Below are 13,734 nucleotides of genomic sequence, written 5' to 3'. Positions count from 1 at the left end.
ACCATAAAATAATAATAGGTGCAGCCTTAATTACATTCTAACATGAAATACACAGTGGAAAATTTTCACAACCTATTTTGTCTACTCTGCGTAATTTGTCAATAAGAAAATGTGCTTTAGTAGCTAATAGCCCAGGGGTGCTACAAGTTACTAGCCGAGTACTCTGACTGTAAGAGAGTTAGACGGGCATTTAGAAGGTTATACGCGATCATATGAAGGGAAGCCGCCATTATGCAACTTTGAGATTACGTCTTTAAAATGCTGCTTTTTTATTTTTTATTTTACGCAAGTTACGTACGTGTGTTGAAATGAAGTCGCTCACAATTTTCTACATCAAGAGTTATGTCCCTTGCTGTGGGCGTAAATAAAAATAAAAATTATGAGTGAAAAATAAAGTAATTTTAATAAAGAAGTAATGTCGTCTGAAAGTTTATTTAAAGGTAATGACGATGATCTCCTTTGATGTATGTCAAATGGTTGTGGTTAAAATTAAGATTATAATTTTCATGTTTTAGGTGGGGGGTTTTCCTTGTAGGGGTAAATTATATAAATAAAACATGCATTTTCGATCAACATCTTTTTTCGGACCAGGGCTGGACGTAGCCCAGTGGTAAAACGCTCGCTTGATGCGCGGTCGGTGTGGAATCGGGCATGAGTTCGACCCGAATCTCCCCACACCTTTCAATGTTTAACGTAGTTTTAGGGATAGCGCTAGGGTTAGTCTTTAGAGCCTTTGATATAGAGGGGTACGTGTGGAAACTCTTTCCATGTGTTATCCAGTCTGTGGGATGGTGCATATAAAAGATCCCTTGCAGCTAATCAAAAAGGGTAGCCAATGAAGTGGAGACAGTGGGTTTCCTTTCTCATTATCTGTATGCTCCTTAACCATATGTCTGACATCATATAACCATAAATAAAATATGTTGAGTGTGTTGTTAAATAAAACATTTCCTACCTTTCCTTTTTAGGACGATGTTTGTGGTTAGTTCATCAAGATTAACCTTGCACTAGCACTCAGTGTGGTTTTGGGTGCAGCTGTAGGACAAATAAATTTTGATTTTAAAGGAGTGTAATATTTCTCATTCCAGCCAGTGCTCCACAACTGGTGTAACAAAGGCCAGGGTACATGTATGTACCATCCTGTCTGTGGGATGGTGCATATAAAAGATCCCTTGCTGCTAATCGAAAAGAGTAGCTAATGAAGTGGCGACATAGGGTTTCCTTTCTCAATATCTGTGTGGTCCTGAACCATATGTCCGATGCCATATAACCATAAATAAAATGTGTTGAGTGCATTGTTAAATAAAACACTTCCTTCCTTCCTTCCAGAGTGTAACCATTTTAAAAACAAAACTACTTTTATCAGCTAGTGATACCAATTCGATCGACAGATTCAAAGAAGTTAGAAATAGAAAAACAGAAAAATGTTATGCCATATTAGGGGATCACTTAAAAAGAAAATGTGATAGCTTTCATCTCTTTTCTTTGTTGCTTTTCTTTAGGGTTTGGGTTTTTTTCGAAAGGAGGGGGGTGTCGCCCCCCACCCCTTTAATTTTCACTCAGCAAAAACACTGTTACACTTACCAGGTGTAAACCATGCTATGCACACGGAAGTGTGGATGGGGTGTGATGGCATTACACTGTGCTTTTCCTGAAACAAATATGACCCGAGGTTATATACACGGTCGTCATGTATATATAACAAAGATGGCAGCCTCCATTACTGTTGTATTTATGGCATTCATCTTTATATTTTATTTAGCTCGATCCTTTTAAAATACGGCATTGATTAAGTACATGTACAAAGAAGGTGGTCAGCAGTGCAGATCTTAGAGGAGAAGTGGTCAGAATAATTTTTGGAAACTGTTTTAAAAGCCTTACCTATTATATTATAGATATTGTATGTACAGTAGTATACAGTTATGGGTGTGATACCTTTTAAAATTTATTTTCAGATATTACAGTGTTGCATGCCAGACTGTTTGATCACAGACCGATAGTTCAAGGTCACACAAACTACTTTGTGAAAGAATTTGAAGTATGTATACATTCTGTCAGGTCAGGTAAAAGGTTTAACGTGCGTATATACCATGAAGGTTTCACACACGCCTGTCCTGGGCTTAATCTCTGGCCTTTGCCAGTGACTAAGTCCAGGACAAGAGGGGAGGGATTGAGTTTGAAGTGGGCAGAATTTTTAATAAGTATTTAGTTGCGTCCAGCGACTGCGCGGACCGACTAGTAGACACCGAAAATGGGCCGTGTTCTGACTGGCTGAATTTCGATTCCTTCGGGTCTAACTAGAAAAACCTATGTCTACGGAGAATAACTGCGCCTAACATCATGTCCGGACTGAGAATTTAAACCCAAAAATAAGTTTGACTGCTCGGCCGAAAAGGTGATTTGAGCAATTGAACGGGTGCCAAAGTAAAATGCGTTGGACTATTTATAAAAAAATAAACATAAGAATTTTGAAGCTCGATCGTAAAATGTTTAAAGTCCAACTAAGCCCAAAAAGGAGGATACCTGTCCTAGGTAAGGTTGGTCTACTTCGGGGAGCCTGGAGTATCTCGGAGTGATGGCAGCTGTTCCTTGAGTTGGCGCAAGCTCTTGATTACCAGGGAATAGTTGGGGCCGCAGACCGCTTTGAGCATCTTGTGGATCGATCTGTTATCCAGCTTCCAGAACAAGATGCACTGCCTGTAGGTCCGGTCCCTTCGGTGCGTGACGACTATTCCCTTAGTTCCACCGAAGATCTTGGAGTGGAGCTCATAACTGTTGCCGTCATCCAGTGGTTTCCAATTGGCATTGAGGAAACCTCCCCGAAGTAGGTGTGGATCACACGTGTCCCCCTGCATGTACTGGTGCAGTTGACGGCGAAGTCCACAGATGGCTAGACTCCATTAGGCGTCCTCAGAGGGGGCGGCTTTGTCTTGGCTGGCTGGGTGGTCGGTGATGTCGCCTTCCTCTTCGCCGCCGGAACAACAAGTCCATGTGGCGACTCGACGGGAGCGGTCAGTATAGTTGACCGCTGCACCGGAGTCGTCGTCTTTGGGGTGGAGGTGGAGGTCGGTGGTGGCACACTCGTCCGCTGAAACACCTGAATGTCCTGGGTGGTGTACGGCCATTCCGGGGGTGCAGGATCCGCTAGCGGTTGCTTCCTCTCCAGCTTTGTCCCCCCCTGGGCCGTCCCTAGCACGGGTTTCTTCCTCCTCCTTCCTCTTCCGGTCCCTCCTTTCCTCTTCTGTGGAGACGGGTCCCCGTACACCAAAGTCACGGTCGCCCGTGACCCGGTATACGTGACCCGAAACTCCAACAAAGAGCCAAAGCTGGCTATCAGTCCCCCCAGGTGGGGGGGCAAGTCGAGAGCGCACGTAGACACGTCTAGTCGCATCGCGAGACAGCTGGAGAAAAATATATACATTCTGTATCCATGGTAATATATACTCTTAAAAAAAAGTAGGGGAACCTGAAATGTTAATGTTAATATCAATTATTAGACCGAACATACGTTTTGACCACAGACATCCTAGTAAAGAATGTTAGGTCTATTTATCAACACACCAAAACACATTCCATAGTTTGCACATGCATCACACAGTTGCCCCGTGCAAGTACGTGGGGTGTCATAAATTTCCAGGAAGGTCCATTAATCACTGTGGAACATTATTTCTGTTAATCTTTTTCATTTTGTTGATCATACAGTTTTTGTTTTGTGTTTAGTAATTTTTATTGTTTGAATTTGCGATTTACTGATGAAAAAACGTCAACTTTCAAATTTTACTTCTGACCCCAGTTGACCTTCAAGATCTTTGGTGGTCATAAAACCTACTGTAATACTGAACTACCGGTTATAATCTTTGCCCAATTAATTCACTATTATCATATAACCATTCCCCACAGCTAATATACCGTACAATTTTGGCAATTGTAAATTCTTATTAGAGTTTCCCTACTTTTTTTGAAGAATATATAATGTCTGAAACTACAGTCAAAACATTGTTCAGCAGTCACCTGAGGAAGTATTGAAATGTGGTCTCGTAAGACAGGTGGCTGCTTAATACAGTTTATTTTGTACTAGGGCTGAACGTGGAGCTGACGACCACTAAATCAGGGCCCATACCCTGATCAAAATCCTAAGGGGAGGCGGGGCACTACTTTTTAAAAACAAATGAAACACTATACAAATTAAACCCTGAGATGTGTATGCTATTACCCCGAGGGTACAGCCCTGTAAATATTTCAAGGAGTGAGATTCACCCTGATATAGCTGTTCGTGAGACTATATAATGTCGGACCAATGACAATGCTGTTTATAAGGGGAGCTATCACTCTCACTCCCCATTACTCCCCTGAGAATAGTTCGAGGAGAGTCAGTTTTTTTAGCATGTGAATTTATATTGCATCAACATGGTAATATCTTGAATGGCTCCCCATAATCTAAATTAAGGGAGCAGTTAATTACTCCCCGCTGTATTGTTTACATCGAAGTTCACATGAACAATGAGACGGCATTAAAGATTTTACCGGCCTCGGTGGCATCGTGGTTAGGCCATCCGTCTACAGGCTGGTAGGTACTGGGTTCGGATCCTAGTTGAGGCATGGGATTTTTAATCCAGATACCGACTCCCAAACCCTGAGTGAGTGTTCCGCAAGGCTCAATGGGTAGGTGTAAACCACTTGCACCGACCAGTGATCCATAACTGGTTCAACAAAGGCCATGGTTTGTGCTATCCTGCCTGTGGGAAGCGCAAATAAAAGATCACTTGCTGCTAATTGGAAAGAGTAGCCCACGTAGTGGCGACAGTGGGTTTCCTCACAAGCTCTGTGTGGTCCATAACCATATGTCTGATGCCATATAACCGTAAATAAAATGTGTTGAGTGCGTTGTTAAATAAAACATTTCTTTCTTTCTTTCATTAAAGATTTGAGCCCAGACTCTATAGTTTTATATGCTCTGCTATAAAGCTAAAGTTAGTGTTTCAGATAACCAGTTATTAGTCCCCAACTGGTCCAGCTGATGGCAGGACTCAAATTTACGAATTTATCTCCCATGGCAGTTATGAAAGCAAATTGCCATGGGTGGAATGGCCCACCGACAGCAATGTTGACCCTGCTCACAGCAATGTTTTGAAAAGTGACATTTGCAGGAAATAGACATAATTGAAAGGTTATTTTGCTGCATGTAGACATATTACAAATGTACAAATGATGAAATGTTATATACTGGCAGATAATATACACCTACATTTTGCCATTGTTGAGGAGCTTTATTGCCGACAGCAAAAAAGTGCCATCGGTTATGCTCTCTGCCTACAGCAATTTATATCTCAATGACGGCAATTGCCATATGTGTTGTCGTTAAGTTCGAGCCCTGTGACGGGACTAGGCTTCGGCTTAAGTCTGTCTGTCTGTTTTACATATAGTTTCCCCAGACTTTATTTTCACAATGCCTCAAGATGTTGAGCTGCAAGTTTGTGTATAGGAATATCACAATAGAGTTACAGATCAAGTTTGACTCTCATATACTTGGGGGTTTATCCATTTCAGACAGAGTTATGGCCAGATCAAGTTTGACTCTCATGTACATGGGGGTTTATCCATTTTTGACAAGAGTTATGGCCAGATCAAGTTTGACGTTCATGAGAATTTATTCAAGGGCCATAACTCTGTTGAAGATGGAATTAATCCATGTTTGACAGTTATGCATGGCCCTTGAACTTCTGAGATTTGTTGGGGCAGTAGGGGACAATTATATTGCTTTAGCAGTACTCTCTGAATGCTTGTTATTAAAGTGAGTGTTGTTCGACAGAGTTATGGCCCTTGAACTTATAAGATTTGATATGCCCGGCAGGGGACAGGTATTGTTTCTGCAGTACTCTGAGAATACTTGTTAACATGAGTGTTGTTCGACAGAGTTATGGCCCATGAACTTATAAGATTTGATAAGCCAGGCAGGGGACAGGTATTGTTTCTGCAGTACTCCGAGAATACTTGTTAACATGAGTGTTGTGCGACAGAGTTATGGCCCTTGAACGTGGGAGATTTGTTGTGCCCAGTACGGGACATGTATTGCTTTAGCAGTACTCCCAGAATGCTTTAGAAGTACTCCCAGAATGCTTTAGAAGTACTCCCAGAATGCTTGTTCACGTGAGTATTGTTTTACAGGAAAGACGAGGAGACCGGGAGACCTTTAGATTAATGAAGACTTTGGATGGCTTGAACACCGTCAGTCTGATGTTACCAAATTTGACAGCAGTTCTAGCAGACTGTCTGACAGACATTGTGCAGAAAGGTAAATATCTGTGGCATTTGTTTCCATGACAACAAATTTAACAGACATAGTCCAGGAGAGGGATGGGATCTGGTTCAGTTGGTAGATCGCTTGCCTGAAGTGCTTGTATTGTAGGATCGAATCCTCTCGGTGGATATATTCTCTGACTGGGTTTTTTCCAGTGATGACTATGTTTGACGTTCAATGGCCAGTGATGACTATGTTTGACATTCAATGGCCAGTGATGACTATGTTTGACATTCAATGGCCAGTGATGACTATGTTTGACAGAGTTATGAGTCTTTGTTGATTGTATTATTTATTCACCTACCAGTCCAACCCGGCAGGGACTATAGGTTTCATCTCCGTCCCTCTGTTTGTCTGTCTGTCTGTCCGTCCGTCCATCTGTCCCACTTATAGTTTTCCAGATGCTTTTAGCTCAATGCCTCAAGATATTGAGCTGAAATATTGTATATAGTTTTATTAAGTACTATTACAGATCAAGTTTGACTTTCATGGTGAGTTACCTATTTTTGGCAGAGTTATGGCCCTTAAACTTAGGAGATACGAAAATTAGTTTTCTGATTTTTTTTACCAATGCCTCAAGATATTGAGCTGAAATATTAATTATGGCTTTATTAAGTACTGTTACAGATCAAGTTTTACTTTCATGTCGATTTACCTATTTGTGACAGAGTTATGACCCTTAAACTTAGGAGATACGAAAATTATTTTTAGGATTTTATTTACCAATGCCTCAAGATATTGAGCTGAAATTTTGATTATGGCTTTATTAAGTACTGTTACAGATCATGTTTTACTTTCATGGTGAGTTACCTATTTTTGACAGAGTTATGGCCCTTGAACTTAGGAGATATGAAAATTAGTTTTCGGAATTTTGATTATAGCTTTATTAAGTACTGTTACAGATCAAGTTTTACTTTCATGGTGATTAACTAATTTTTAGGTATGGCCTTGAATGTAGGAGATACGAAAATTTGTTGGGCCCAGCAGGGGATATATATTGCTTTAGCAGTACTCTCAGAATGTTTGTTGTATATTTTGGTGATTTCACTTCATGTAATTTCAGTATCAAGTTCTACAGAGATCTGTACAAAGATTTGTGACAGCGAGATTGGAACACCAGTAAGTATAACAATATGTAGAAATTGGAATCAACAACTAAAATGTTAGTTAAAAAAAAAAAGCAGTGTTCTTGCTAGGTAAAAATTAAATGAGAGCGGCCGCATGACACCCTACCCTTCAAAAAAGAAAAGAAAAAAAGTAGTAAATAAATAAATTAAAAAAAAAAGAAAACCGAAAGCTTGGTTACCAGATATTGTTGTGTGTTGGTCGACTCTGTGGAAAGATATACCGTACTAATTATTTTGTCCCTCAGTATTTGATACAAAAATGTTGGTACGAAATACAAGCCGACTCATCTTTTATCATTTATGTAGCGTGATATTATCGGTCTGATGTTCACGGGCATTCGTTTCACTGAACTGATGATCAAAGTTTTAATATTATTATTTTAATTAAGATTTCAAGATATATGAAAAACAACAAAGATTTTTATAAAGTGATCCCCTAATGTGGGATAAAAAAAAATTGTTCATTTTATTTCCATCTTCTTTTGTAAAGGTGTATATATTAATTGGCACCCAAAATTTGGTTGTGATATTCCTCTAAAAATAAAAGGTTTCTAAAGTAATAGTTTATAAAGAATTGCTGAATAAACAAATGACAGAAAGTAAAAATTGTCAGTTGCAACCAATTAAATCTGCAAATGAGGACAAAATATTGGACGATAATTAGTGGACACAAAAGACAGAATGACCATTTGATCATGTGATAGATTTGTTGCCAAATAAATGGTTTTCCAGTCGGAGATTGCTGAATCGATAAAATAAAAAAAATGTTTTCATTGCTCAAATAAAATATAACTTCTATTGTGTGTATCAAACATACAAATGGAGTCACAGGTATGGGACTAAATAGAGGCTGTTAAAAAATACTGTTAAATTACATTACAGTAACTGTCGTAAGCTACTGAAGGTTTTTGTACACACCTGAGGCTGGTTTCCTTTCATGTTGGGCGTGGGGGGGGGGGGGGGGGGGGGACGTAACTTAGTGGATCGATCCCCGTCAATGGGTTCATTGGGCTATTTCTCATTCCAGCCAGTGCTCTACAATTGGTGTAACAAAGGCCGTGGTATGTACTATCCTGTCTGGGATGGTGCGTATAAAAGATCCCTTGCTGCTAATCGAAAAGAGTAGCCCATGAAGTGTCGATAATGGGTTTCCTCTCTATATATCATTGTGTTCCTTGGCTGTGTGTCTGACGCCATATAACCGTAAATAAAATGTGTTGAGTGCATCATTAAATAAAACATTTCCTTCCTTCTTTTAAAGAATTAGAGTTTGTGTCATTCTTAGCGTAAGCATTAAGTTGCATTTTTGTGAGTGAGCGTCAGTATGAGAGAGAGTATTGGTGAGTCAGTGTATGATATTAGCATCAGTGTCGGTGTGAGCAAGTAGTGTGAACATCACAGGTCAGTTTGAATGTTAGGTTCAATGTTGAAACAGTCTTCTACTTTGAAACACAGTGTTAAAATAATCTACTTTGAAACACAGTGTTAAAATAATCTTCTTTGAAACACAGTGTTAAAATAATCTACTTTGAAACACAGTGTTAAAATAATCTTCTTTGAAACACAGTGTTAAAATAACCTTCTTTGAAACACAGTGTTAAAATAATCTACTTTGAAACAGTGTTAAAATAATCTACTTTGAAACACAGTGTTAAAATAATCTTCTACTTTGAAGGAAGGAAATGTTTTATTTAACGACACACTCAACACATTTTATTTACGGTTATATAGCGTCAGTCATATGGTTAAAGGTAGGGTCAACTCAAACAAGAGCCTTATGTGTTGGAAAGATGCATACCCGGACCACCAACACATACTGACACTTTAGCAAATGAAAAACGCGTAATTTTAGAGTTAATGAAAAAACATGATTATTCCTGCTAACTGGGGGCAGCCATTTTGTTTCGTTTTTGTGACGTCCGGTGGGATAGCTTGGGGCGAAGTGACGTCAGCTCCTGACCATCTCCTGTATGTACAGTGTAAACAAAAGCAGTAATTTTCGACAAGGCGCTTCTCTTTGATCAACCTGACTTGTAAAACAGCATAAATGACGTAATAATATAATAAACTATTTAACTAAATATATTTCAAGTTGCATTAATGGAACAAAATGGGGTTATAGTATTTTTCTCTGTTAAATAATCCAAAGGAAAAATGTACACTATTAGGCCTATTGATATGCTACGTTGGAGCAAAAACGACAACCCACGATACCCAAGTGATAATTTTATTTTCTTTGGGACTACGTAATTGGTCAGTTCTGTGGTTTTAGATGGAAATGTCTACTTAATCAATAGTTTTACAGAACTATTTACAGTAATAAACCATGTCCATTACCATTTTAGGGGCGACAGGTAATATTCCACAATACCGGTATGTATTTTTGTGTCTAGACAGCGTCAATTAATTGGCTCGTCTGGTTACCAATCAAATACACACCTGCCAATCAGGAAGCACAGGTAGAAACAACTAACAGCATAGACCAATTAACTAAAAAAACACTCCGTGTATCATTTCAGTACGTAGGTTAATGAATGGACAAAACATTGTTAATTGTTTCGACTTGTTGTGTAGCCACTTTGACAATAGTATTTTATTTTGTATTGAAAAAAAAAATATATATAGTGCTGGATATACTTATTGCTGGCTTACTGGGATGTGCATTATTTAAGAACATTGCAATGTACGACTATTTATCATCCCGCAAAAAACAGGTAGATTATGTTTCTCTAGTTCTAATGCTCATTCGTTACGTTACACGTTAAGTATTACGTAACCACCAGCTCGCCAGAGGGCGTACTCACTGAGATGGTACAAAATGGCTGCGCCCGTTATACATAATAGCCGTCACATTTAACCGTTTTATTAATTAACTATACGATTATACTTGTTGATATTAAAGGGACACACCCTAGTTACAGCTAGTTGTTAACCATTACGGCGTTGTTTTTCGCTATTAAACCCATTTTTTCACAAATAAAATTGCACTTTACTTACCGTTTATTATTTAGAATATACATTTCCATTCACCTGAAGTGTTTTTTGGTAATCCTGGTTTTTGTAATACCACAAAATCATTTTTCGTATTTCATAAAATGGCATGGGCCTCTGAGAAAAAAACGTTGAGCAGACAAGGTCTAATCTATTTTTAGAGGGGATATTTCCATTTCAATGTCACAGACATTGGTATACCACATGACCATTATCATTTTGGTTCGGTTTGTTTTCTCGCGCACGGTTCGCGCAATCAACATCCGATTTGTTGTTGTTCATTTGTGAGATTTTTCTTCACAGTTCGTGAACATTTTCAGTAACAATAAAGTTCAGACAAGTAAGTGTCTCAATATAAAACGTTACAAACCCTTAAAACCAATAATTTTGCTAAGTCTTATGATATCTGGAGAGGGGATACAACCAGGACAGAACAGTTGGAACATGTCCAGGAGAGGTGAAAGGAACGCACCCCAAGTCTGTGAAATTTGTCGTGACGTAGGCATTGTTGTGCTTCGAGCGACATCTACCGGTGACATCAGAATACTAACTTTCAAAATTATTTCAAGCAATTGGGACATGGGGATTCCCATGGTATTTATCGATATAAAACCTGCTTTTTCACTCCATTTGATAAAAACGTGATCTAAGTGTGTTACAGATTTGTAGATTAACCAAATTATAATTTATTTTCGCTGGATGGAACTAGGGTGTGCGGCTTTAAGCAATAATGTGCATTATATATTGTTGAATATGCACACCAGGCCAAATGCCTTAATTGTCCCTTCATTTAAGGACCACACAGATATTGAGAGAGGAAACCCGCTGTCGCCACTTCATGAGCTACTCTTTTCGATTAGCAGCAAGGGATCTTTTATATGCACCATCCCACAGACAGGGCTGTACATACCACAGCCTTTGATATGCCAGTTGTGGTGCACTGGTTGGAACGAGAAATAGCCCAATGGGCCCACCGAGGCTTCTACTTTGAAACACAGTGTTAAAACAGTCATACATTTTAATAGTGTGTTAAACAGCGTTCTACTTTGAAACACAGTGTTAAAACAGTCATACATTTTAATAGTGTGTTAAACAGTCTTCTACTTTGAAACACAGTGTTAAAACAGTCATACATTTTAATAGTGTGTTAAACAGTCTTCTACTTTGAAACACTGTTAAAACAGTCATACATTTTAATAGTGTGTTAAACAGTCTTCTACTTTGAAACACAGTGTTAAAACAGTCATACATTTTAATAGTGTGTTCAACAGTCTTCTACTTTTCAATACAATGTTACCGGTATAATACCAGGTAGGGTTTTTTTTTTTTTTTTTCTCACTTTGAAACACAATGTAAAGATGACTTTCTACTTTGAAACTTAATGAACACCATAACAAGAGGACTACATGTATGTTAGTTGTAATAATGTGGTTCTCTATTTTAATTGTTTTATTTCTAATCATTCCACAGACAGAGCTTTTGGTAAAACACCGAGAGAAGCGCACAGAGGATTGGGCCGAGTTCATGGAGCAGCAGGTACAGAAGAGCGCCGAAGTGGATCGAGAGTTCGAAGGTCAAGTGGCTGCAGCCAAAGAACACTACGCTAAACTGGAAGAGAAAATACTCGCCTCAGTCTGATGACGTCACTGATCTGGGCCCAGTTTCACAAAACATCGTGAACCTATAGTCCGTCCCATCCTCCTACAGAAATTATTTTTGTACAGGTCTTCTAGAATTTTTATAAAATCCACTAGCCATGGGATCGGTGATTTAAAAAATTTACTAGCCACGATTACAAATTCACTAGCCCTACTTTACTTTATCAATACAATTTTACTAAATAATAGTAATAATCAGATATGCCACCTAAAGAGGGAGATACAGCTTAAAAACACTAACATTGGTGGGTTGGGATGGGGGCAGGATATTCATATTTACAAAATAGACTTAACTGCAACATTTGAACCAAAAATTTCACTAGCCATCTGGCATGGCAATAGTAGTTATTTACTAGCCCAACATTGAATATCACTAGCCATGGGAGTGGGGCTACCATAATCTAGAAGCCCTGTTTTTGTATAAATAATTTGTTTGATTTGCTGTAAGAAGAAAAGTAAAAAAAAATTGGAAATAAAAAATTTCTTCTTCTAAAACACTTACTTTTCTTGCTACATCAAATCAAACTGAAACTATTTACAAAAAAAACCCCATTGATATTGGAGGATGGGATGGACTATTAGTTTTGCACGTAAACGTACATTTATGCATACGATCAAGAGCGGCGCAGATGGTACCACTTTTCAAAGAGGTACGGCATGGCCGTATCACGTTTTTATTCATATTTGTTGTATCTATGAAAATGTTCTTGACAGGTGAATTTGAAAGGAGAGCCTGGCAACCTCGAGCCGTACCACTATTTTTTACACTGCGCCGCCCTTGACGATGTTTTGTGAAATTGGCTCCTGGTGTTATTGAGGTTGTCAAGCCTTTCTCACTGACAGTGTGCTAAAATGTGTGTGACAGTTCATTAAAATGTTTGACAGTATCTTAACATGTTTGACAGTACCTTAACAAATGTTTGACAGTACCTTAACATATGTTTGACAATATGTTACAGTATGACAGTGCTAATGTGTTTGTTTTCAAGAGTGCTGTAGTACACATTTGTCAGGACACAAGCAGTACAGTTACCTGTAACTTGTTATGTTTGTGATGTGGTCATGGTAAAAGGGATACAGTGCAGGAAAAAAGAAAGAAATGTGTTATTTAACGACGTACTCAACACATTTTATTTACGGTTATATGGCATCAGATATATGGTTAAGGACCACACAGATTTTGAGAGGAAACCCACTGTTGCCACTACATGAGCTACTCTTTTCCGATTAGCAGCAAAGGATCTTTTATTTGCACTTCCCACAGGCAGGATAGCACAAAACATGGCCTTTGTTGAACCAGTTATGGATCACTGGTCAGTGCAAGTGGTTTACACCTACCCATTGAGCCTTGCGGAGCACTCACTCAGGGTTTGGAGTCGGTATCTAGATTAAAAATACCATGCTTCGACTGGGATCCGAACTCAGTACCTACCAGCCTGTAGACTTTTAGCCTAACCACAACGCCACCGAGGCTGGTTACAGTGCAGAGGAAGTTTTCCAAAGTAACTTGCGTCCAGAATTCTAGATACATGTATAACAGTACTAACAGTACAAACAAATTTTTCAAAGTGAAACTGCCTAGCACAACAAATTATATGTTTGTATATAATAATATTTTATACACAGTGAAACACTCTTTAAACAGGACATGCCCGGGACC

The 13,734-nt window shown here is 38.8% G+C and overlaps 1 protein-coding gene across 1 annotated transcript; it reads left to right on the top strand.

The window, feature by feature from the left end:
• The first annotated feature begins 348 nt into the window (after window positions 1-348).
• LOC121377709 (biogenesis of lysosome-related organelles complex 1 subunit 5-like) lies at window positions 349-12,177 on the top strand. The gene is made up of 5 exons (XM_041505793.1): window positions 349-440; window positions 1,956-2,038; window positions 6,166-6,292; window positions 7,362-7,417; window positions 11,887-12,177. Exons 1-5 carry the CDS (start codon window positions 416-418, stop codon window positions 12,052-12,054), a joined length of 459 nt encoding a protein of 152 aa, XP_041361727.1. The 5' UTR covers window positions 349-415; the 3' UTR covers window positions 12,055-12,177.
• Window positions 12,178-13,734: the final 1,557 nt, after the last annotated feature.

This window comes from Gigantopelta aegis, chromosome 7 (genome assembly GCF_016097555.1).
Source record: "Gigantopelta aegis isolate Gae_Host chromosome 7, Gae_host_genome, whole genome shotgun sequence".
Taxonomy (NCBI): Eukaryota; Metazoa; Mollusca; class Gastropoda; order Neomphalida; family Peltospiridae; genus Gigantopelta; species Gigantopelta aegis.
This window is presented reverse-complemented; position numbering and strand designations above follow the sequence as displayed.

Bases quoted from the DNA above. Each gene is read 5' to 3' on its own strand.
- LOC121377709 (XM_041505793.1), top strand. From the start codon at position 416: ATGTCGTCTGAAAGTTTATTTAAAG. The intron at 2,039-6,165 runs GTATGTATACAT...ATTGTTTTACAG, and splicing joins ACTTTGTGAAAGAATTTGAA to GAAAGACGAGGAGACCGGGA. The intron at 6,293-7,361 runs GTAAATATCTGT...ATGTAATTTCAG, and splicing joins GACAGACATTGTGCAGAAAG to TATCAAGTTCTACAGAGATC.